This window comes from Mesoplodon densirostris, chromosome 1, assembly GCF_025265405.1.
Source record: "Mesoplodon densirostris isolate mMesDen1 chromosome 1, mMesDen1 primary haplotype, whole genome shotgun sequence".
NCBI lineage: Eukaryota > Metazoa > Chordata > Mammalia > Artiodactyla > Ziphiidae > Mesoplodon > Mesoplodon densirostris.
Window position 1 is genome coordinate 1009008 of NC_082661.1, and position 25113 is coordinate 1034120.

The window sequence follows — 25113 nt, forward strand, 5'->3', positions numbered from 1 at the left end:
AATTAGAACTGCTGTCTGTCCCAGGGGACAGCGCGCCCCAGCTGGCGGGGGCATATAAAGCCCTGGGACAGGAATGGCCAGGACTCGGCTCCCCTTTAGCCCCTCCGGCCTAGCCGCCCTCCTGAAGGCTTCAGTGCGGGCAGCCCCATCCTGGGTGCCATGGGTGTCTGAGCAGTGGGTGGCTGGAGGGGAGCCTTGGGGCCATGGCATGGAGAGGCCCCCAGCCCAGGGCAGGAGAGTGCCCTGAGCAGGACCAGGTGGCGTCAGGTCATCAGGAGCAGGGTGGTCAAGGGACCGGGGAGCCCGCAGGCCTGAGGGTCCTATCAGGGCCGGGCCCAGCTGGAACATAGAGGGCGCTGGCCTGGGACGGTCCAGGGGCGACTCCAGGGCAAGGGACTGCCTGTGTCTCCTGCAGAGGCGGTCACCCATCTGTCTGTGGCGCTCCAAAGCCCCATGTGCTGGTGGCCATCCTTGCACTTGACCTTGGGGCTGGTCCTGCTGCGCTGGCCCGCAGGGAGGGGCTGGGAGAGCCGGGCTGGGAGAGCCAGGCTGGTAGTCAGGAGTGAACGTGCCCAGGCCAGGCTGCCATCTTGGGGGACTGGGGTCCCGATCACTCCGAGACATGCGTTTCTCCACGGAGCAGTGCCTGGCTTACAGGGAACGCCCTCTCTCTGCGGGGTCGTCACTTCCTCCCCAAGTCCAGGCCTCATCCCAGGGCAGCTGCGTCTCCCTCAAGGCGGGCGTGGCAGCCCCTGGCCCCCAAGGGAGCCGTCTAGGACCAAGGCCTCAGAGCGGGGCTTGAGGTGGGGAACAGCTCTGGGCAACCGCGGGCGCAGAGGGTCTGGACGGCCCCTCTGGCCTGCACACGGAGGCCAGGCTGCCCTGCCCCAAGTCAGGGCCTTGGCTCTGCTGGACCCTCAGGGCAGGGGCAGGAAGGGTAGGGGAGGGCAGGTGAAGGATAGCACCCCCTCTCTGCCCTCCTGGACTCATGCAAGGTTGCCCCTCCCTCCTCTGGGGGTGGGTCTCAGGGTGGGAGGGCCTGGACCAGAACAGCTCCTCCTAGGGGGGTTTATTTTGGTAAGATTTTGTTTGAGAAAAGGGCTCTGATGCTCCAAATGTTTGAAAACCACCATCTTCCCGCTACCCGCACCCAAGAGTCAGGCCCAGAACCCCAGGCCCCACGGGGAAGGGAGTCCCACCCCTCTTCCATCCTGGAGAGGACCTCCGGCCTGGCCAGGAGCAGGTCCTGCTGGGTGTGGGGACACCACGAATGTTCTAGTAAAGCCAGGAACAGGCAGAGGCACCACCGTCCCCTCTGGGATGTCCCTCGGCTCTGAAGGAGCCGACCAGGAAACCAGGGGGTCGAGGTTTCACAGGGAGAAACGAGCAAACTCTCCACCTCCTGAGATGTCGTCCTGCCTGGGAAAGTCGTGCCAGCTAGAAAGCCCTGAGGGGGCTGGCCGAGGAGCAGCAGCAGCCAGAACAGCAAACCGGCCCACGGGGAAGGAGGACCGCAAGCGACCCGCCCTCAAAGCCGCCACTGTCCACGCGACGAGCGCTTCCCCGGGGTCCACCCGCACCGCAGGTGCGCCTGAGTCACGGTGACTTCCCCACAGACCTCTTTGTTTTCTTACATTTAAACCGAGAGCAGAACTCATTTTCTTTATCTTTCTGTTTGCTTTTTGGTCTTCAGAGTGACAAAAAGGGGTATGGAACGCACTCTTACAAAGAACAGGCGAGGTTTTTATCCTTTTTACGTTGAAGTCTGACTGCAGAGTGGCAGCCCCATCGCCTCTGCACGGGACAGGGGGACAGGGCGGCCCTGGGGCTGGTGCGGGGAGCCCAGCGAGACCCACGCTCTGGATGAACGTGGAGGGGGACGGGGAGGGGGAGGGGGATGAGGAGGGGGAGGCGGCCGGTTGTCAAGCACACAGAGACCCCGTGCGCCCGGGGCTGGGTTGTCCCGAAGCCAGCAGGGAGGTGACGCGGCCCTGCTCCCCTGGGCGCCCTGACCCCGGAGGCCACCCTTGCTGCTGGGCTCTGGCTCTTCACAAACCAGAAAAGCTAAAGTCTGCGTCAGGGGAATAAATACATTTGGCCAAGAGGAGTCGCAGCGCTCCGGTGTCCTGTCCTCGTGGCCAGATGCACCTGCTGCCCCCGGAGGCCTCGAATCAGGCTGACCCCGCGGGCCGGGTCTCTGCGCGCAGCCGGCCAGAAGGCTTGCAGGGTCCTGGGACGGAACGGGGGTGCGGAGGACACCCCTGAAGTCAGGAGCTGCAGGGGAATAGCCATGCCCTCATTGTCTGTGACCTGGGGGGAAACAGAAAGGGACACAGGTTACCTCAGGGTCCACTGCCGGGGGGCAGGCCTCTCGGAGCCCAAGCACCAGCTCCTCTGAGTCTCTCCCTCAGGCTCTGTGGCCCCTCAGCTTCACCCAGCCCTCACCATCTCGGGAGTCCCGCCTCCTTTGGTGCCCCCGCCCCTCTTCTGGGGCAGGTGTCTGACCCCTGCATCCCCCGTGCCCACCCTACCTACCAGGGGCCCTAAACTGCCCAGGGAAGGTGCAGGATCCTCAGTGGCCCAGGGACCCAGACCACAGGCTTGTCCTGCAGCCCCGCAGCCTTGGGCCAGGCACACAGGGGCTGAAGGCAGGCCAACTGTTCTGGGTCCTGCCAGCCGTGAGTAACTGGGGGTTTGGGGGGTGCTGATGGCTGTGCACGTGCCCCAGGCTCAAGGCTCAGAAGGCCCCAGTGTGAGGAGTGATTGACACCCCTGGAGCCCCGCCCCCAGCTGGGAGCCCCGCCCCACCACCAGATGCACCCTCCTGGCTTAAAGAGACCCCCTTGGGGTCAGGGGTGGGCGGGGGTGGGGCAGAGGGCAGACCCTGGACAAGAAAATCCTCTCCCAGGTTGGTGGGGAGCCCAGGCTTCAGCCTGCTTCCTGACTTGTCCCCACCTCCCATGTGACCACCAGGTGGTCATCCTCGACCAGGGACAGCGGACATTTCAGCCCTGCGTCTCAGGGCCAGCCCCTCCCTAAAGAAAGCAGTGGGCTCTCAGGGAGGGGAGCCTCCCCAAGTCCCACAAAACAGGGGGAAAGTGTTCCCCACACGCAGCTCTGCCGGTCACAGGAGGCTCTGGGAAGGAGGGAGCCTGGAAGGAGGGGGCGGGAGAGGCCAGGAGCCTAGAGTCCAGTGAGAACAGGCGGAGCGCACAGGGGCTGCCGGCCACAAAGCCGGCTGCTGCCCCCCCAGGAGGGGAGGTGTACCCGCACCAGTGACAGCGTGCCTACACAGGAGGAGGGAGAGGTGCCAGCCGGAGCCTGGCCCAGCCCCGAGAGCGGGCGTCTGCTTTTGCAGTCTTGGAAGCCGTGAGCTGCTATGACAAGACCCCGAATGCCCTGAGACGGCCACGCCAGCCACGTGGAGGGCCCGGGCGTGCATGTGCGAGGGGAGGTGCCGGTCACCCCGGCCGAGGCCTTGGGCAGGCGAGGACACCCCAGCCCGGCTGACGCCACTGGCCGGGAGGGCACACAATCATGAGGAATAACCAAGCAGAGCTGTCTGAAGTCACTGTGTTTTGGGGAAGTTTGTTCACAGAGTGATCATAAACTGAAACAAATACCCTACGTGTCTGAAGTCACTGAGAGGTTTCGATTTCTCTCAGAGACCTGGGAACTCATAACTGATTATATATAAACGACCCCAAATGAGGCAAATCCAACTCTGCAGAGAACAGATCTGAAGAAAAACAAAATATATTCATAATTATCTGCATGGATAAGCTACAATTTTTTTTTTAGATTTCTTTTTTGACGTCGACCATTTATAAAGTCTTTATTGAATTTGTTACAATAGTGCTTCTTTTTTTATGTTTTTTTTTTTTTGGCCACGTGGCACATGGGATCTTAGCTCCCCGACCACGGATCGAACCTGCATTGGAAGGCGAAGTCTTAACCACTGGACCACCAGGGAAGCCCCTAAGCTGCAATTTTTAATATCAACACTGAATCTTGATTTAGCCAGAAATCATGTTTGTGTGTTTGTGTGGCAGGAAAAGGGGGTGTTATGAGGTTGCAAAATCTTCCTTTTCCACAGCAAAAAAAGTCCATAAAGAAGGCTTCAGCTGAGAAATCATGAAAGAAGAAACAGCAAGATAAGTGTAGGACTGTGCAGAGAAATCCTTTCATTACACATTTCATGTTACTAGTGGGCTTTCAAACCATGAGCGTATGTAACATTGCTACAAATAAAAATTCAATGGAAAGATATCGTGTTCAGGAACATCTTACTATAATGTGAAATAGGAACCAAAGCCTTTTTCCACTTATTTTTATTTTTTTTGTGGTACGCGGGCCTCACTGCTGTGGCCTCTCCCGTCGCGGAGCACAGGCTCCAGACGCGCAGGCTCAGCGGCCATGGCTCACGGGCCCAGCCGCTCCGCGGCATGTGGGATCTTCCCGGACCGGGGCACGAACCCGTGTCCCCTGCATCGGCAGGCGGACTCTCAACCACTGCACCACCAGGGAAGCCCATTCCACTTATTTTTAAAATATAGAATCCAGGAGATGCACCTGCACAGAGAAATGCAGACGGCTTCCACCATCCCCGAGGCTGCCTGTGGGCCCTGAGCCCTGCGTCGGCGGAGGGGCTGGCGAAGCCTCAGCGCAGGGGTCCTCTCCTGTCACCATTGCTGCCCAGGTCTGAAAGCAGTGACCCCGCGGCCTAGTGGCCCGGCCGGCAGGTGGGGAAGGGGAGTCGCCGTCCTGCTCCTTATCCAAAGCGCCCAGGATTCCAATGACCAGGAAAGAAACACCAGCGGTGACCACAGCGAACTGAACAGCACACTCGCCCCAGCCGCAGCCGGTCGTCGGGCTCCAAACTGTCATCCCCCTGCCCCAAGGCTCCAAGGAAAGCTCCCGGCCAGGAGCCCGACTTGGGGTGTGCAGGAGGGACCCCTCTCTGGCCATCCCCCCTGCCCTGTGCTTCCCCATCGTCTCGGAGCTTGGTCACGGCCCCCAGGCTGGTCCGAAGAAGCAGCTCAGCATCGGATGGAGAGGGCTGGGGGCTCCAGAGCCACCTCCAGAGGGATGCAAGGCATGTGGCCTGGGCAGGACCCTGAGCAAACTCGGGAAAGACCTCTAAGTCCTGAGTGTAGTGCTAAGGCCCCGCTAAGGAGACTCGTCCACCCAGGGCGGCGGGCTCCCAGTCTCGGGGCACCCCTGAGAGCAGGAGCCTCTGGGCATGACGTCCACTGAGCCACACCCGGACCCGGGGTCCGGAGCCCTAAGCCAGGGCCCAGAACCCTCCCCAACCCAGGACCAGATCCCGGACCCGGGGCCCAGTACCCGCAGCCGGGTCTGTCTTGCCCATCAGTGCCTGAGACAGGCCGCCCCCTCCGGGAGCACCCTGGGCTGGGCAGACGGTCGGCTCCAGGAAAGGCTCTGCAGTGTCTGCCAGCAGCAGGTTTCCGGGGACACTGCCCTTGGCAAAGAAAAAGACGGAAACCATAAAACAAAGTCCTGGACCTTGCTCTGAATTCCCAACCGCCTCCTGCCCAAACTGTGTGAGCCACCAAATACCCTCTCCAAATGCCAGTCCTGGGGACAGGCCCTCCCTGACGCTGGTGGTCTCCCCTCTGCAGGTGCCCCAGGACAGGGTGGACACCAGGCAGTGTCCTCACTGCCTGTGGTGGCTGCCGGGCCCTCCCACCCCCCGAGTCCCCAGCGACCAGAGGCCCCAGGAGACGGGGCGGAGGGGACACGGAGAGGACACGGACGCGGGACAGCAGCGATGACCAAAGCCCTGGTGGTCAGGCAGGAGAAACCCCAATGCAGAGGCCCCAGGGGGATGGGTCTTGACTGGCGTCTGTCCCACCTCCCTGCCTGGGGCAGCCAGTGGGTGGCTCTCGGAAGCCCTCAGGCTGGCCCGGGCCTCTGTGAGGACAGCAGGGGTTCTCGTAACTCTGGGGACAAACCCGGACTTTCCCTGTACTTTCTTCTTGACTGAGCAGCTAGGGAAATGCCCCTGAGACTAAGACAGGCCCTCTGCCTGGGACACACCGGCCCCTCTTTAATAATGGGACGTTCCCTCTGGGAGGGGTGGTCCCTGTCCCTTCACCGCGACAGCCTGAGCTGCCCCCCAGAGCGCCCCAGCCCTGCTGTCCTCCACCCCACTTAGAAACTACGGGAAGGGCACAAGATCACGGCAAGAGGCTGCTGCTGGCGGTCCTCTAGAGAGAAGCTCATTTCTCTTCCTAGGAGGAAGACGCCTGCTGGCTAGGAACCAACCCCACTGCCCAGCAAGGCTTCCTCACCCCTTTCCCCCAGTCCCTCCCTCCCCAAGAATCACCCCAGTGCCGCTCAGCACAGTCCTGGCCCGGAGGCCCCTCCAGCCCTCACGTCCCTGGAAGTGGCACTCCCTCTAGTATGGGTCCTGGAAGGGCCCCCCGATGCCCCAGCGTGCCCCGCCTCCCGTGGCCAGCACCCCAGGGATCGGGTCCGCCCCAGCCCTGACCAGAAGCGGCAGGCCATGCGGTCCCAAAGCTGCCCGGGGGCCCAGGCGTCTGAGGGGGGAGCCACGATGCCGGAGGCCCCTCGAACTGGGAGGCGAACGCCACCTGCACCGAACGTGGCTCCCCCGGCGGCCCCCACCGCTCCCTGCCTGCCGGGAGCAGGTTAACCAGGAAGCTTCCAGGCACCAGGGCACTCAGCGGGAGGGTGCCTCCGGCACGGGGCTGCGCCGATGCACCTCATGAGCAACATGTGAGCTGGGTCTCCCCACGAGGGTGCCGTGGGGCAGAGGCCACACCACCCTGGGCTCCTAGCAGTACATCCCAACCTGGGGTCTCCAGCCTGGAAAGCGGCCCCCAGCCCATTCCCCACACAGGGCGGTCAGACACCCCAGGCTCAGCTCCCTCACGGGGCTAAGCTGCCTGCAGACCGGGGGCCTGTTGAGAAGATGATGGGGGGATGGGGGGGATGGGGGGGATGGGGTGGCTCCCCTCCCTCCACGACAGGGCCTGGGTTGCGTGATGATGACCAGGCCGGCTGAGCTCAGCACAAGACCAGACGGACAAGGCCAGTTCCCCAAACCACAGCCTTCCAAAATGCGGTGACATCAGCGTCTCACGAGCAAAGAAACAAAGCAGCCACGACTGGAAGTGAGAACCATGGAGCCTCACGAGGAAGGAAGCAAAGGAAGGCGGCTGTGGCCTGGCATCGCCGATGCCACCTGGGAAGGTAGCCCACAGCAGCCCTGCGGGCACACGACCTTCCACGGGCCATGCACACCGGGCCATCCAGCGTGGCTCAGGAAAAGCCGCTCCCTCAATCCAGCGGAGACCAGCAAGGCGTTGGCCATGCCCCCGAACACCCAGCTCCCCAGTCACCCGCTTGGTCCCATGGTCCCTTCAGCCATACCCAGACTGGACCAGGTCTGGTGAGACCCGGGCCCAGACACAGGGAGGGGAAGGGGACAGTTCCCAGGAACGCCAGCTCCTCCGGGATGGAGCGCTGGAAAGCTGTGGTTGACGTCATTGCCCCAGGATACGCAGAGGGTTGACACGTGGCCCACCTCCTGGTCCAGAGGCCCAGGCGGCCCCTTGTTCCAGCCAGCGCTGCCCCCTCCATCCAGATCTGCTGTGTAGACCGGGTGTGGACACCTCCAGCTCAGGGTTCTTAACCCAGAGACATTACGGGGTAGATGCCAAGCTGCCCGGAGCCAGACCAACCTCCCAGGCCCCTTCCTCCACGGTTGGGGAGCATGTCCCCTCGCCCGAGGTGCTGAGGGCGGGGGTGGGGCCCGCGTCAGGCACCCGGCTGTACCTCTCCAAGGCCAGGGGCTGCCAGACGCACAGGGCAGAGCCTGGCCTGGGAGCAAACCCTGGCTGTGCCTCCCTAGGGGCTCGTCTCCCCCCCTGCAGGACAGGGTGGCACGGGCCCCTCCTGGCGATGCAGCCCAGCGTGCAGAGTGCCATGAGCCTGGCGCAGGGCAGGGCGGGGGAGGGCCGCGCCCAGGCCCCCAGCAGGCTGGGCTCCCGTGTGCATTACCGTGTGCCAGGCAGCGCGTGGGTCTGGGTGTGCGGGAACTTACTTCCCCGAAGGGGACACCAAATAGAGCAGCAAAGAACGAAGGGGTGGGCTGGGACGGAGCCGTGATGACCAAGCTGCTGCGACGGAGAATCCCAAGCTCTGGGGGCTCCTTGGGGTCACGGCCGTACAGGGGTGCTCAGGAGAGTCCCTGAGGAGGTGGCCGCTGGGCACAGAGTGGGCGGGCACTGCAGCTCTGCCACATGGAGCCGAGAGCTGGGGAGGGGCGCCCTGCGTGTCCACTTCTGTTGCAAACACAAGGACAAGCGAACACAGCAGAAAGGAGGCCTGCAGGAGGAGGTCAGCACGGAGGGGCCGGGACGATGCTCGGGCTGACTTGGGACCCTTGGAAATGTGCACGGAATCAAAATGTAAAGGAATCTCTACAGATGGAACGAAAAAAGGAGCTCAGTGACCCTAACGGTGCCTGAGGTCATGACAACCACGGAGGGGGCGCTGTCTTGATAACTCTGAAACAGGAATTTGACGTGTCCCCCGAAAGGCCAGCGCCAGGGACAAAAGGCCTGCAAGCAAAGCTTGGTGTAGGCCCACAGGCAACCTGGTGGCATCACTGTCTGAAACGATTACATATGTGATGTAGTCTACATATATTAAATATTTTACATATATTAACTTTTGCATGTAAAATTATTGTGTTAATATCACTAAGAGCCAAGATCTTCAGGATAACGGGAGAGAGATGCAAATATGAAAGCTGAAGAAGTAAAAAATCTGAATTAGAAAAATCAGTGTGAAGTCATGATTTCTTTTCTCCTGAAAGAAATTCCAAGGTCTGTTAACTGCAAAGGCTAAGAAACCACCAGGAAACGGTGTGATCCCAGCAGCCAGCACCCCTCGCACCCAGGCAGGATGGCGGCTGGATACCAGTCCCCTTGAGAGGACCCGGGACTCCTCGGGAAACAGCTGACCCCGGGTCTGGGCCAGAAATGCCCACAGTGACCCAGAATCCCAAGCCCTGGCAGAAAGCAAGGCCGCTGCCAGAGACTGCTGTGGTCGTCAGGCGGACTCATGAGCCGATGAGCCCGTGGCCAACAATGGGACAATCTGGGTGTCAAAGAGGACATTCGCCTGGACTGAGAGGTGTCCGCCATGTTTGTGACAGACACGCTGGTCACTCCGGAGGGTGCTGGGAACCGACTCAGACGCTCGTCCGTCTGCTCTGTAAGACCTCATCTAAAGGTGACCAAAGTGTTCCTGCAGAATGGCTAAGGAGCTGATCAGGTCACCAGGACAGAAGGGCCTCCCGACGGGCAGCTGAGGGACCACCGTCCCACAGAGGGGTCGCACCCCAATCCCATGGCGCAGGATTGCAGAGCTCGGGCCCCTCCCCGTGTGCTCTGGGACCTCCGACCTCGGGGTAGGTGCTCCGTCCAGTGGGGGAGAAGCAGGACAGGAACAGGGACAAGTATTTGGAGCTGGCGGTGGGGCCCCCTGGCAAAGAGTGGTTAAGGCATCTCACCAGTGGGAGGGGCAGCACTGGGCCTGGAAGGCCCAGCCCAGGGGGCCCGCAGCCCCTCCCCTCGGCTGGGAGAAGTCCCCGCCCCCGCTAGGGACCCCAGCAGAGCAACTGCACACACCGGGCCTGTGTCCCCGTGCACCCACCTGCGGACGCGGCGGGGAGGGGGCGGGGCCTGAGCCCCTGCAGCAGCCTCGGAATTACAGGCCTTAGTTTCCTCTGGAACAAAATAATTACAACCCTCACAGAGGACCCGAGTTCCCTGAAAGCAACGCGGAAGTCAGCTGAGAAGCAGAAGTACATCTTTATTTAGCATTAGAAGAGAGAAAAGCCCGTTTGGGGCATTCGCCTCGAGGATACCGTTCTAGAAGAGGCACAGGAGGGAAGCGGCCCCTGGAGACAGGATCTGGACGCCTCCGCTTGGGGACTGGGCGCCCAGTCAGCACTCCAGGCGGGGCGGGGCGGGGCGGGCGGCCGCCAGCAGCCGGGCAGCACGGGTCCGGGCTGGCTTCCCGCGGATGTCTCTATTTCCCGGGAGTCACCTTGTGAAGCCGAAAGCGGCCCTGGTGCCGCCTCCGTGCACGGCCTCCCCGCACGCGCTGTGCACGGACCCACACGGGCCTGCTGAGTGGGCAGAGGACGCAGCGGGCGAGTGGGGCCCCAACCCTGGAACCCGGGATGTCACCTTCCATGGGACAGGTGCGGCCGGTGTGATGGAACGGGGGCTTTGAGATGAGCAGATCAGGCTGGACTGAGCAGGTGGCCCATAAACGCCTCACAGGGTCCTCCTGGAAGAAGGCAGGGGGGACGCATCACAGCAGAGAGGCCCCCGTCACCATGCAGGCAGAGGCTGGGTGATCCCGCCAGAGGCCCGGGAGCGCCCGAGCCCCCCAGGAGCTGGAAGAGGCAGGAAGGACCCTCCCCTGGAGCCTCGGAAGAAGCACAGCCCTGCCGGCACCTTGACCCGGGCTTCTGGCCTCCAGAACCATAGGAAGAGATTTCTGTTGTTTCCAACTGCCCAGCGTGAGGTCATTTGTACCAGCACCACAGGAAGTTCATAGGGGACGAGGCTCACCCCAAGAGTGCCCTCCACTCAGGGAAACCAAAAAACCCAGCGCTCGGAGCTGCCCGCGGAGTGAGCCCCAAAAGTTCCCTGCTGGCCAGCAGCCCGGCCACTTGGGCAGGAAGGGAAGGGGCCAGGGCCCCTGCGGTTCCACGGGAGGTTGGGACCCAGCCCTGGACCCTCCCAGCTCACACGGGGCCTGTGAATTTCCCACTGGGCTGAGAGACTGGGACACTGGATGGCATTCTGAGCTGTCACGGCTCCCAGGACACCGGGGCACCCGTCCCCACCCCTCCCAGGCCCTTGGGGTGCGCTCCCAGTGACCGTGCACCCAGTAATGGACGGCTCCATCACCGCCTGCCCTCACCTGGGTGGTGCCCGCGGGCTGGGCGAGGCCCCAACCCATCCGTGCTCACCCATGGCCTTGTCCTCACCCACATCATCCCACGAATCCATCACTCGGCCCCAAGGCTCCTCTGAGGCTGGACCCCGAGACTCCTCCCAGCCGAGACCCAGGCGCTCACATGCTGGCAACTGGAGTACCCCCTCCACAGCCGACGAGGGGCATGGCGGTCCCAGCAGCCCAGCCCGTCCCCTGGACCTCTGCCCCCTGCTCCCCGTGGCCCTCCCACGCCCCATCCTTGTCTGAGCCTCCGTCCTATGGCACATCCTTCCAGCCTCCAGGCCCCTATCACACTGCTGTCCCAGAGCACAGGACCATCCACCCTCTGCTTGAAATTCTCCCATGGCACCCCTACTCTGAGGATAAGGCCCCAGCTTGGGCCTCAGGCCACCAGGCCCACACTGGGCCTCTCCCCACCCCTAAGAACATGCCCAGCTTCGTTCTGCCACGGGCCCCAGCACATGCTGCTCCTTTTGCATCCTCAGATGCTCATCCCCACCCTATTAGCTCATGATTAGCTCACTGTTCTAATCTCAGCTATGTGTCACCTCCTCCAGGAAGCCTTCCCAGATCCCCAGTCCAAATCAGCTTCCTCACCAGACACTCTGCTGGGAGGCCCTTGTCCCCTCTCAGCACATTCCTGTGTGTGATTAGGCATGAATCTGGGGACTGTGAGTCACAGCCCTCTCCCCAGCCCCCGAGACAAGGGCCTCGGTGACTGTGCACACTTCTGTCCCCCATCCAGCAGAGCATTCAGTCCTTGGTAGGCCGACCCCTTGGTGGGTGGGTGGGTGGGGAGAGAAGAGGCACGTAACCGGGTCTGAGAGGAAGAGGCCTGGGGTCACACCACCCCCGGGAGGAGTCGCTGTCACCTGTCAGGTTGGGGGGCCAGCCCCACACTCAGGGCATCCCTGTCCCACCTGCAGGACCCTCGCCCCCCTGACCAGTGGGCAGCAGGAGTTGCCCAGCCCATCCAGTCAGGAGCATGACCCCGGCCCCACCGCGGGGGGACATGGGAGGACCCCCGGGAAAGCAGAGCCAGAAAGCCGGCTGCAGACAAGTCCCCTCACTCACCCCCTACCCGGGAGACAGATGGGGAAACTGAGGCTCAGAGTCGCCAGCCTGCTGGGGCCAAGGCTGGGCCCGGAGCCCTCGGGAGATGCGCCTCGCTGGGGCACACGAGCACCTTGGGGGCGGTGCCTGCTCAGAGCCCCTGTGCCCAGCCAGGCCCCGCTGGCCTCTCCCCAGCTCCCTGGCCGCCAGGCCCCAGGCCGGCTCCGCGACTCACAACGTCCGCGTGGGCACCCACCTCTCAGCCGAGGCTCCAGCAGCCCTGCAAAGGGGGCAGGGCCTCTCGGGGAAGAGGTGCCGGGCACACGCCCCTGGAAGGGGCCCAGCCCCACATCTGCTGAGACTCTCCTGACACGCCTGCGGGCAGCATGGACACCCCAAATCCCAAGGAGCTCCTGGCACCACCTCAGCCGTCCTCAGGTGGCTGCAGGGTCAGCTGGGCCAGGCCGGGGTGGCCGGTGGGTGGGGCCTGGAGGACCACCTTCCCCAGCAGGCCTCCCGGCCGAGCTCCAGGCCCCCGACCAGCCTCCCAGCCCTCCCGTGGGGGGCCCGGGGGGCCCACGCCCGCCGGGAGGTCCCTCCTCCTCCCAGGACGCGCCCGGGTGCTGGTGACCCTGGCCCCTACCTCAGCACCGCCACGGGGCACTGCCACCAGCAAGCATCTCACACAAGCTCTGCCGGGACCCTCCTCCTGCACCAGCCCCGCAGCCCTCAGCTTGTCTGGGGAAGCCCACCTTCCCCGGTGAGGGCAGTTCCCTGCTTCCCCTTCATGGAGCAGCCTGGACAGCTGCTCCCCAGACACCTGACACCTGAAAGCAAACTTGTCCACCAGGAGACCGCGGACCCCACCTGAGCGCGAGACCCCAGCTTGCTGACGCCAGCAGATCAGCCACCTGGCTGGCACAAACCTCAGCTCAGTCTTTAAGCCTCAAAAAACAAAACCCAAAAGCCCATCAGCCAAAACCACTTGGTGCTCTGGCGCCGAGAGGATCCAGGCCGCCCGCCACGCTCCCAAAGCTCCACACCCTGCGGGGGCGGGGGGCACAGGCCCCCGCAGCAGGCAAACCCGTCCAGCGAGATTCCTCCTTTCCTGATACACAGAGCCCTGAACCCACGGGGCTGTCTCTGCCCACAGCAGGGGCACGTGGGCAAGGTGCCCGACACCAGGCCAAATACGGGCTGGGCCCTGTGAGCAGAGGGGCGGGGCCAGGAGCGGAAGGGCACAGAGAGAGGCAGGGCCCCCCAGTGGTCCCCAGGCCAGCGGGACGCGGCCGCAGCCAGGGGTGCCCCTAAGCCTGGCCACAGCAGGGAGATGCCCTAGGAAGCCCGATGCCAGGGCATCTGGACTTTCTCTGGACCGCTGCCCCTCAGGTGAGCTGGCCACCCTCACCTGAGACCCTAGCTGCCTGGATGCCCCCAGGTCTGTGCCACGCCCACACCCCAACACGAAGGCCAGAACTGATGGGGGATGTGCCTGGTTCCCAACAGGAGAAGTTCGTGCCTGGAATCCGGGGAGCCATGCAGGAGGTGATGTGGGAAGCAGGTGGGGGAGGGGTGGGGACAAGGCCTCAGGAGCCCCGGCCGGGACCCCAGCCCAGACGTGCCCCTCATCACTGCTTCTTCAATCCCAGGACCCCGCTGCACCCGGCACAGCAGGGAGCGGGCAGCAGCACTCCACAAAGCCCCTCCCCAGCCACATGAGCTGGCCCTGCCCAGCCCTGAAAACTCGCCTCACCCGGGAAACCGGCACAGACAGGTGGGTGAGCAGGACAGCCAGGCCAGACAAGGTCACCCGAGGGTCCGGAGATGAAGGCAGAGGCCCAGCTCATCCTCTGGGCCAGCCCCTGTGCCATGCTGTCTGCTTCTGTGGGCGTGGGCACGAGGCCACGGGGCCAGGAAGAGCACTGACCCCACGGGCTGCCCCTCACAGGGGACCCTGTCATGTCCCCTCTGGTCCACCCAGGCGGCCTGGAGCCTCGGGGGACCATGGCCTGCCCGGGACCAACCAGGGGAGGACAGGGAGGGTAGTCAGACCTGGGAAGAGTGGCCACCAGCGCCAGTGACCCGCTGGACACACCCCGCTGCCCAGGCCAGAGCTGGTGGCAACCATCAGATGAGAGCACGCCCACATCTCCCTGCACCTCGGGGCCCAGGGGAAGCTCACGGCAGAGACCCTCAGCCCCCCGGCCGTTTCCCGACACCCCGCCAGACATGCCACACGGTGATGCCCCACGCCACCTGGCGACACGGCAACTGCACAAGGTGATGCTTCCAACCCCAGGTGGTGACACCCCCAACCCCACAGAGGCTCCATAAGGCCTGTGGCTGGAGATCCTACAAAGGTCTCCTGGGGGCAGAGACAGAGGGCGAGGCACTGGCCCAGGGACAGATCCCAGAGCACCGGCCCCGCCACCGGGAGCCTGGAGCCCCCAGCACCAATGTCCAGGACCCACGTGCTGGCTGACGGAGGGGAGCCCCCACTGGCAGCAGCAGAGCAGCGCTGGGCCACAGGCACTACCTCTGAGGGCAGGCAGCTCAGTGACTTTCCTCCTTCCGGCAAAGTCAGACCCCTGGATGCACCTGCGAGCAGGAGGTGGGGGAGGGGAGGGAGGGAGGCCCCGCCTGCAGCCTGGGAAGAGTAACAGAGGAAGCCCCTCCCTGCGCTCCCCACCGCCCCATCCGTCAAAGCCGCCACCTTTAAAACCCTCTCCTTTCTCCAAAGGGAAACGAAAGAGCAAGGAGACCTTTTACGGTCCTTTGCAAAATGGCCGCAAAACACAAACTAGCTCTGTTCTCTGAACAGGTGGCTGACGACTCGCCTGCTTTTGTTTCTTTTTTTTTTTTTTGCGGTACGCGGGCCTCTCACTGTTGTGGCCTCTCCCGTGGCGGAGCACAGGCTCCGGACGCGCAGGCTCAGCGGCCATGGCTCACGGGCCCAGCCGCTCCGCGGCATGTGGGATCTTCCCGGACCGGGGCATGAACCCGTGTCCCCTGCATCGGCAGGCGGACTCTCAACCACTGCGCCACCAGGGAAGCCCCTCGCCTGCTTTTAAAGCACCTCTTCTGTGAATCGAAAAGCTGGACAATGTTGCCAGCAAGCAGGGCGACTGTCCAGACGGCCCCCTTTGGAGCAGCGAGCCAGATGGCCAGGGGCGATCGTGTCCCCCTGGCTCACCGAGGCCCAGGGCGGAGGGACAGCCCAGATGCAGACACGGGCTCGGGACGGCCGGAGAGAGGCCGCCCTCCACGCACACACTCACCTGGTCGGAACCCAAGTTACGTTTCAAACTGGGTTAAGAGCTCCCTTATTTCCGGGGCCACGTGCTGGGCGGCATTGGCAGCCTCTGTTATAGCTTTCCGATACATCCCCTTCTTCTTACGGTTAAATCTCAGTTTGAAAAATTCAGAGAAAGGGGAGAGTTTTGAAATAGACAAGAACGACGTAGTTGGAGAACCAAACCACGAGACTTTCGCTTCTTGCCAGGAGGGCTCCCCGTCCTCCTTCTGGCTAAGACTGATGTCCAGGACACGTGCTGGCCACCAAGGAAAACCATGAACCTTACCCCACACGATGTCCCCTACGGCCACGGTCCTTCCGTCCTCGGTAACGCACTTGGAGACGCTCTGCGTGTGCAGCCTGACCGTCAGGGGTGGGACCGTCGGCTGTGCGTCCTTGGACGAGGCCGGCACAGACGCGCCGTCGCCAGATGAGAGGTCACACATGTCTGGTGACGTCACTTCCGAGCTGGACGATTTGGACTCGTCCAGGCTGTCGCTGCTCCACACTGACACGCTGGCACAGCCAGTTCTCCGGGTGCAGGCGGCGAGAAAAGCCAGGCCGTCAGGCCCGTGTTCACCTCGGGGACACCCCTTGCAGTCGTCGTCCTCGCCAGAACTTCCAGAAGACGAGTCCGCCAGCCCAGAGCGGGCAGAGCCGTCAGCCAGGGGTGCGGGTGAGCCGGCCCGGGGGCCGCGGCCACAGCCCTTGAGCTCCTCCACCAGCTCGGCCCTGTAGACGGGCTCCTGCTCGCCAGCCCCCGGGCGGTGGGGCTTCAGGCGGATCTTGGGGGGCGGCGGGGCAGCGCTGGGGGGCAGGGGCCGCGTCAGCTTCAGCTTGGGGATGGAGGCCGGGGCCCCGGTGGGCGGCCTGTCCCTGGGCGCCTCGGGGTCCGGGCCTCCGGGCGGGGCCTGCGGGGGGCAGAAGGGCTCCAGTGAGCCGTGCACGCGGGAGGGGATCTCCACCACCTCGCCGGTGCCCTGGGGCGTGCTGTAGGAGATCTTGATGACTGGGCTCCGAGGGACCCGGGCCCGCGTCTCCTGCCGCCTCTCCCTCTTGCTCCTCTTGGCGGTCGTGTCACCTCCACCGTCGGGGTCCTCGGGCTTTCGGGGCTCCCTGCGCGGCCGGGGGGTGGCCGGGGGGCCGGGGCTGGCCTCTGGGGGGCTCAGGGTGCTCTTGCACTTCTCACAGAGCACCTGGCGGGGTCGCAGGCGGATGGGACTCAGGGCCAGGTGGCCAGAGTCGCGGTTGCGGGACAGGCGCCTCCGTGTCCTCTTGATGCCCCGGGGGGGCGGCTGCGGCACCCACTGCCGGTACGTGTTCCTCAGCCAGAGCGGGGGAGGGAAGGGGGCGCCTTCAAAATAGGGCGGGAACGGGGGCAGGCTTCCGGCGGGCAGCAGGGGCGGCTCGGGGCTGGCGGTCTCAGGGGCCTGGTCCCCACTGGAAGGTGGCGGGGGGCCTGTCCCCAGCTGCATCGCCTCTGTGTCCCCCTCCGTGGGGGCCGGCCCGTGGCAGCCGTTGACAGGCGGGTCCTGGGCCTGGGGCGGCGGAGCTGATGGGGGCAGGCCGAAGAGGCCGGACCTGGCGGTAGGGAGACAGAAAGGGACAGTCAGGACAGGGAGGACCCCGCCGTGAGCAGACCCCCCTCCCGGAGGGCCCAGCACATGCCCCGGGGGCATCCCAGCTGCAGGCTGTGCTCTGAAGTCACGCGACCAGCATGGAGACCGACGGCCCCACAGGCACTGAGCACCCACAGCTCACTCCGTGGCAACGAGGGGAACGCGGGCTCGAAGCTGGAGGCCTCCCAGGACCCGGTGCAGGCGTGGGGCCCAGGAAGCCTGGGGACGGGGTCTGGCTCCTGGGACGGGCCTGACCTGGCCTGCGGGGGTCCGGCTGCTGTGTGGCCAACGGCCCTTACAGGCCTCACCCACTCAGGCCCCTCCTCCCTGAGGGAAGCACTCCCAGAGGGAAGACCCCACATGTGTCCCTGGGAGGACCCCCAGTCCCAGGACAGCCCATAGGACCGGGGTCCCAGGTGCCGGACGTGTGTCTGGGGGTGGGGGCCACTCGTGGCCAGGCCCAGCAAGGACAGGGGTCAGCCACCAAACCTGAGCCCCGGGCCTGGGAGTGAGCCCGCTCCCTCCTGAATGCTGAGTTGGGCCCACCTGTTTCCACGGCTCTCAGGTGAGGGCGTCACTCAGGCCGCCCCTGCCCACCATGACCTGGAAGGACCACCCCTCCTGCCAGCACTCCTGGCCCCTTCCCTCAGGACCTCCAGCTCCAGGACAGAGAGGGCCAGGCGGCACCGATAAGGCCACGTGACCCATGGGAAGGGGCCAGAGAAAGCAGGAGGCCCCCCTCCCGCGAGGACCCACAGCTGAGCCTGAGCGTGTGGCCGGCACCTCCGGAGCCCCCCAGTTGGGGACTCTCTCCCCGGGAAGCTTGGGGCCAGCAGCCTCCACTCAGGTGTCCCGGCATCAAATGCCTTGGGAGTAGCGCCCTTCTAGAGCCAATGACCGTCACCCCCAGGCCCCGTGCTGGGAATGTCGGGAAGTCATATCCGATCAGCAAGCTGCTCTGGGAGCCACAGGAAAACACACTGCTCCGAGTGAGGGAAACCAAGCCCAAACGGGCTACACCTTTCTTTGGCGGTGACACACATAACTTTAAACACATGCGATTTAATTTGTAAGAACTGCTTTAGCTAAAAGCTGTTCGTTGTCACTTTTTTTAAAGCACTGAACAGACTTTTAGCCAAGTTAAGAGAAACGAGGATTAGAATATTGTACCTCAGTGTCTCCCTCCCTTTTGTAATTCAATCAGAGCAGAAAAGATAAGTGAGCTTTACTGTTTCTCAAAGAAGTCATTTCTCAAAAATGACTTCTGCATCTACAGGGTCCAGCAAACCAGGGCCACGGCCACCTGCCCTCTGCTTGGCCATGGAGGATGCAGCTCGTTCAGACGGCTGACCTGTGGCCTGTGACCCTGACTGAGGGAGACGAGGGGAGGGGGAGGGGTACAGAGAGAGAGACAGAGAGATGGCAGCTGGGCCAGCCTGCGGGGAGCGTCCAGCCACAGGCCAGCAGTAGGGGCCTTGGCCCCCTGTGAGGCGGGATTCTGCGCGGGGTGGGCAGCCCTTGTGATCCCGCCCCCCATCACCCGTGGGCATGTGGCTCTTCAAGGGCCCCTCTCCCCGGAAAGACCAAGCCGCTCCCACCGGACTGGCTCCCACTGCGGCCCCGCAGCCACAGGCCCCCACGCCCCAGCCGACCAATAGCAACAACAAGCACCACAGACCACGTCTGTCAGCGGTGGCCGTCCGCGGGGCGCGTCTCACGGCTCCTGCAGCCGCCACGGGAAGCAGGCATGTATGATTTCCATACCAGGATGGGCGGAGACTTTCAGGGGAACAGGGGTGGGAAAGGGGGTCCCAGGATCATGCCCTGACTGTCAGCCGCCCTCTCACCAGCCCCGGGTCGGGCACTGGGCACAGAGGCTCCACACCCCACGGCCCCCAGGCCAAGTCAGCCACCAGGTTTTGTAAGTCAGGTGTGACTGGCACACAGCCACGCCCGCTGCCCGTGCAGGGCCCCTGCGGCACTGCTGCGCACCTGTGACAGACACCGCATGGCCACCAGCCCTTCACGGAAAAAGTCTGCCTGTGTCGAGGTGTGGGCGACAAGCCCCCACCCAGGCGTGTGACAGGCTGGTGTGTCACCAAACCTCACCCGAGTCCCAGGCGTCAGAGCGGGCACCTGGCTCATTCCCTTCAACAAGCCCCTCGTGGGCATTCAGAACAGGCTGAGAATTTGGCAAACTAAACCCAGGCACACGCATGCAAGCGTGCATCCACACACGTGTGCACACACATGCACCAGGGGGCCCACACACCAGGCTGGATCCACACATCTGGGGCTGGAGGGTTTCTCCCAAGGCCTCCCCGAAACCCACTTCCTGCCCACCATTCACAGGCACCCAGGCCACGAACTGGGGGCTCACTCTGACACCCCCCTCTCATCCGCACCCCGCCCCACCTCCCCAGGCCCCTGGGCCGTCACCCCACTAGGACCCAGCCTGTATGCCCTCCTCGGGCTCTGTTCCTCACCGCCCCCCCGTAGCCTGGCCTGTGCTGCCAGTCAGCCTGTCTGTGCTGGTGCAGAGCCCCTCCTGCTCTGCAGGACCCCTGGGCAGCCCCTTTCCCGTCATCCCCCACCCCCCAACCCAGCTGCCCTCCAGGACCCTCCCAGGCTTGGACTGTGCCCTCGGCCAGCCGGCCCGGGGGGCTCTGCAGTCTCCTTGGCCACCTCTCTGCACACACAGGCTGGGGACAGGTGGCCCTGAAGACTCTGCAGCTGTGGCCCATTCAGGGAGCTTTTTGCCCCACTGATCACACACAACCCTCAGGGGTTCTCTGCATGTTCAGGACGGCCAGAGACCCAGGCCCTGACCTGAGCCACAGCACTAAGCTGTGGGCCCCTGGGTGGGCCGGGTCTGCACCCACCAGACACAGACAGGGTCTGGCTGTCGACGCCGCCCTGCCCAGGCAGGCAGCCTCGGCTGTGAGCAGTGCCCTGGTATGCCTGCCCCCTCTGCCCACAGGGCTGTGGGCTGCAGCCTAGAGGGGGAGGTTCCCTGCAGACGGCCCGGTGGAATGGCACCGCGGCCGCCACGGCGGGCCCCATGACTCGGACACTTCCTTCCCAGAGCTGCTGCCCTGCCCAGGCCACACCCACGCCTGCCGGTGGGTAAACAGGGCCAGCGGGACCCTGGCTGCCGGGCTGCAGACCACGAGCAGGTTCTCTGTCTACAGCCCCATGAGGCGCCGTCATCACCATTCCCAGTTCTTGGATGGGACAGTGAAGCTGAGGGAGACCAGGGAGACCAGCGGGTCGGGAGACAGGCAGGGTCCGTGCTCGTGCCCCAGCTCTGCTGCCTCTGGGCGCGGGGATGGCACCAGCCAAGGCCACTCTCTCTGGGAAGGACCTCAGCAACCTGTCCGCCGAGGGGTGCCTGCTGGACCCCCAGGCACAAGGCGTGGCCCGACCGCGGCCTGTGGGTTGACCACGGGGCCGGGCCCCTCGGAGAAGCCGGGCTGTGCCCACGTGGGCCTACACCCAGGGACAGAGGCCCTGGCCAGCCTGGCAGAGCCCCACACGTGATACTGCAGGGCCCTGGCAGGCAGAGGGCTGGGGTGGCCCTGGAGCCAGAGAGGTGGCCTGACAGGCTCAGGGTGAGGAACCCAGGCACCCACACTGTCCTGCCCTCTGCAGCGCGGAAGGTCTGGACTCACGGGGCCCCACAGGAGTGACTCACGGGCGGAGCCAGGGCCTGGCCCAGCCTCGACAGGCAGCACAAGGCCAGCCAACGTGCCCATGCAGAAACCCGAGGGGCCCTGAGCAAACCTCAGCACCGCATCCTTGGGGAGCTAGGGGAGGGGCAGATGGCCTGCGCTTTGAGGAGAGGCTGGGGAGACCGAGCCCGGGCGAAAAGTTCGCACAGGGAGCTTCAGCCAGGAGGCTTACAGGGATCAGACCCCAAAGCAGAGCAGTTCTGCCCCCAAGGGAACAGGAGACAGAGTCCCCAGGGTCACCCACCGCTCTGCCCAGGTGAGGGCACGGCCACCGGCATGGACACAGGGACCCAGAGAGAAGCGGCCTGGCCTGCAGTCCTCCGTGGGACACCAGTGGCCAAGCCTCAGCTCCCACACGTCCCTGGGGCTCGTTTGTGCCTCCAGCCTAGCGCCCATCCGAGAGCAGTGGGCCTGGGCGGGCCCATGGCTAGGAGGGGCCCTGCCGCCTGCCAGAGCTTGCGGCCTCCCCACCCGCCCCCTCCCAGCTCGGCAGGCTTGGGGCCCAAGCGCCTCTGGTGCCCACTGGCAGCCTCTGGCCCCGGCCAGGTCCCCATCTGCCTTGGACCTTCCTTCTTCGTCCTCCCACGGGGAGAGGCCGCCCCGATGTCCTGTAAAGAGGTGAGAAGACGTGGCTCCGGAACAGAAACATCCCGGGGGCCAAAGCCCAGGGCCAGGTGCCTAGGGCAGCCTTGCGCGGCAGGTACCTTGTGGGCAGAGCCTGCAGTCAGTCCCAAGACAGGTTCAGGTCCCGAGACGAGGCCCACCTTGCGGCTGGCCAGGCTGTACACCCCAGAGTTGGCTCAGAAAATACACGGCGGCCATTTCTCTCTCCCAAAGCCCTGCCGACAGACAGCCGCAGGGTTGGAGCCCCGAGGGAGGGGAGGGGCGGGTGGGTGTCAGGCTGCTGTGCACAGAGGTCCACCTCTGCTCAGGGAGCTGGGGAAAGCAGGATGACACGGGGACTTGCAGCCTGGACGCCAGAGTGGCCCCTCATACAGGGCCACACGTGGGACCCTGCCCCTCCCCCGTGGTTATCAACCTAGGGTCTCCGCCACAGCTGGCCCCCAGAGTCCTGGACCAAAGGCTGAAGAACCATCAGCATCATTATAAGACTCAGGTGACTGTGTCTCTCTTCCCAGGAGCACAAGGCCAAGCCCCCAGCCCACGCGCCCCACCCCCTCCGTGGAGCAGCTCCAGAAACCAGCCATGCTGGCCAGGTCCCTTTGTGAGGCATCTGCCCACTGGCTGCAGGTCATACCACCCCGTGATGCACTGCGCAGTCCCAGTCCCTCCAGCTCCTCAAGGGCAGGGAGGACGAGCCCAGTGGGGCCTGGACAGGGGACGTGTCCGGGATGGAGCAGGGGCGTTCTCCTGCCCAGGGACGGGCTGTGGCTGGGATTCTTGGCCAGCTGAGTCTCCAGAAGCCTGGGTCCCAAGCCCCCCGGGCAGGTGTGGGTCCCAAAGGCCCGTACCCAACCTTTGCAGTAGAGGGGCCCCGGAGTCTTGTGTGATAGCGGCACCCTGGGTGACTCACACTGGGGAAGTTTACAAAACGCGCACTTAGAGGTCAAGGCCAGAGGCTTCGGATTGGCCAGGCCAGACAGGCAGCTGGCCCTCATGCCCACCGACCGGGAGACCATCCCTTCAGCACTCGGAGACTTTGCTGTCTTTGGGCCACCCCACCTGAGGTCCTCAACCAGAGGCCCACCCCCAAATCACCCACAAGAGGCCTCCCCCGCACCCCAGCCTGGAGAGTGGAGCTGTGGGGTCAGGGTAGGCCGGGGCCATCTGCACCGTTATGTGTCAGAATGAACACCGCCCACCCGAGATACTTGAGGATCGTGCACCACAGCAGTTATGCCAGGGACTTAAGGCCGCTTCCCAGCACACAGTAGGTGCTCAATGAATGAACGTGGATGCAGGAGCCACAGGCACTCAGAGCAGCCAAGGATCTTGGTTCAGATCACACAGCAGCCTGTCAGCAGGTTCAAGGCTCGGCACCGGCCTGGCGGCTCCGAGCGTCCGCTGGGACCTCGGCCTGGCCTCCGTGGACAGACAGACGTTCAGCCCAGAGCTCCCAGAGCACCAAGGGAGGGGTGCTGCCGCCCCAGTGCCCCCAAATTAACACCGGCTGCTGGACCCCGCTGCAGGAGAGGACCCAGGGACCCGTGTGAACTGCCCCTCCCGGGGGACCCCTCTGTTCTCCTAGGCCCCCGGGGTCTGCCCACGAGCTCGAGAAGTGCTGACACGTGGCAGTGACTGGTCTGCGCCCGGCTGGGGCACCACGGGCACACGGGCCTGCTGACCTGGAACCCACAGGCCCCAGGAGGTGGGCAGGCGCCTGCAATCTGAGCCCCCAGCTGCTCTGCCCGCCTGTCAGTGCCCACACCCGGGATGGGGCCTCACTGACCGGCCCTGCCGCCGTGACGTATGGGGTAGGGGGAGTGGGCCCTGAGGAGGAACCGGCCCCCGGGGAGGCAGGTCGGTGCTGCAGACCCCCAAGGCCCAAGGCCGGGCCTCTCTGCCAGAAACACCCAGGCCAGGTTGTAAGCTGCCTCTGGACCCTGTCCGACAAGCCGGCTGTAAACATGAGCGTTGCAGATCATAATATCATGGTAGAAAACTGGGATCAGGATGAAACTGGAGGTGACCCACAGAGGGGAGGTGGGGTGGGCAGGGACAGGGGCAGCTTCGGGGCCAAGCCCAGGCACCGGAGGGGTTGGGAGAGGCCAGGTCTCTCCTCAGGTTCTCTTTAGGGACCGGGGGTGGGCGGGGGGAGCCCACTCAAGTCAGAAAGAGGAGCTGCTGAGCAGAGCTGTGCCCACCGAGGCCCAGCTCCTGGTTCTGTGGGCGGCTCCGGTTACAGCCTTATGTGGCCATGGCAGGGTTGCCGCCCACACGTCCTACAGCTGCCAGTTCCCATGCTGGGATCCCAGCAGAGCCTGCTTCCTTCCACGAGGGGGTGGGGAAGCGGGTGGGGGGGGGCAGATCTCCCCATCAGGTTAGCCATGGGCTATAGGGACGGGAGCCCTGCCTGGAGGCAGAGACCAAGGGCGGGGGGCCGGCAGCCTCTGCAGACACCCCCAGCCTCCCTTGCCCTGAGTCAGGGAGCCCAGAAAACGAGAGTGGGGGGACCTCTCCTGCCAGGGCCCCTGTCAGGGAGGAAAGGCCAGGCAGGGCTGTGCAGGCAGCGCTGGGGTGCAGCCCTGCACAGACCCAGGAGCAGAAGCAGGACTACGCCGGCGGAGGAAGTGGTGGCCACTGGTGGCAGAGGACCCTCAGCTGCCCCAGGGGACAGGCCTGGTGGCTTCCAGGTGGCTGTGCTGCAGCCCCGGAGGGTCACCAGGTCCCAACAAGCACTCTCTGCAGTAGCCAGCGCAGAGCAGGGCGACAGTCACCTGGGACGCCATATGTTAAATCACATGACTTGCACATAAATGGCTCTGGCACATCTAATGAGGAGATAATGCCAGCAGAGCGGCCGTTGAAAGGTGATGGTCCTCCTGCCACACCCCCGCCGCCGGCACAAAATTTGGGCTCCACTGAGGGAAAAAGTTGGGCCTTTGCAAAGGGGAGCCGTTTACTGCTCCCGGTTCAAAATAAGGCCCAGCCTGAGCCTCAAGACATTAGTGCCTGATTAATGCCTAATCATTTATCTGCGCGACAGCTCACTACCATGTGACACTGTATCCAGGAGACTCTTTCCCGCTGCAGGGATCCCTGCAGCCGGCATACAGGTGCCTCTCAGGATGGATGTGCCCCCAGGCCTGCCCAGGGACCCCTCCAGCAGAGAATCCCGCTGGCTCCCGAAGGGAGCTCAGCACAGCTCTGAAACTTGTATCTTTTCATTCCTGTTCTGCCCAGGGCTCCTCAGCCCGAAACAGTGTTCTTAAATCGCGCCGCTGGACACAACTGCTCGCTAGCAATCCTCAGCCCCGACTGCTCCTGGTGGGGGGGACATTGCATTACACCCCGCCCCCCCTTATGAGTAACTGACAGGGCAAGCGCATCTGAACCCACTGCCCCCACCCCGGCGGATGACAATTCTCAAGACAGCCGAATTCAACAGTGAGTCTGAACAAAGAAAAGTGCGTTAATTATGGCAGACGTGCGGAGTTCGGAGCCGGGCGGCGCGGCGGTGGGCGCGGGGTCTCGGGCTCCACGCGCCGCGCCCAGGCTCCGGCTCGGCGCCCATCGCCGTTCCCGCCCGGCTGCGCGGTCCCCTGCCCGAAAAGTCGCGACGACTTTGAGAACCACTTTTCCCCCCCGAGTGGCGGCCGCGCTCGCGCACCCCGAACCCGGGGCTGGAGAAACCGAAAGCGGGCGCCGGCGCCACGTTGCCCCGCCCCGGAGCAGCCCCGGCCCTGGGCCAGCGCGCGCGCGG

The 25113-nt window shown here is 64.3% G+C and overlaps 1 protein-coding gene across 5 annotated transcripts in view; it reads right to left on the reverse strand.

The window, feature by feature from the left end:
- The window catches only part of PWWP2B (PWWP domain containing 2B), a 26919-nt gene continuing 1806 nt past the window's right edge, over positions 1 to 25113 (reverse strand). For 2 of the 5 annotated variants that reach the window (XM_060098396.1, XM_060098394.1), the window contains exons 2-3: positions 15363 to 16960; positions 1 to 2310 (exon numbers count right to left, since the gene is read on the reverse strand). In XM_060098396.1, the coding sequence (XP_059954379.1) occupies positions 15379 to 16854 (1476 nt within the window). In that variant the 5' untranslated portion in view covers positions 16855 to 16960 and the 3' untranslated portion in view covers positions 1 to 2310; positions 15363 to 15378. Of the gene's footprint in view, positions 2311 to 9889; positions 10354 to 15362; positions 16961 to 25113 lie in introns of those variants that run through there. The other 3 variants (XM_060098398.1, XM_060098397.1, XM_060098395.1) reach the window with 3 other exon arrangements.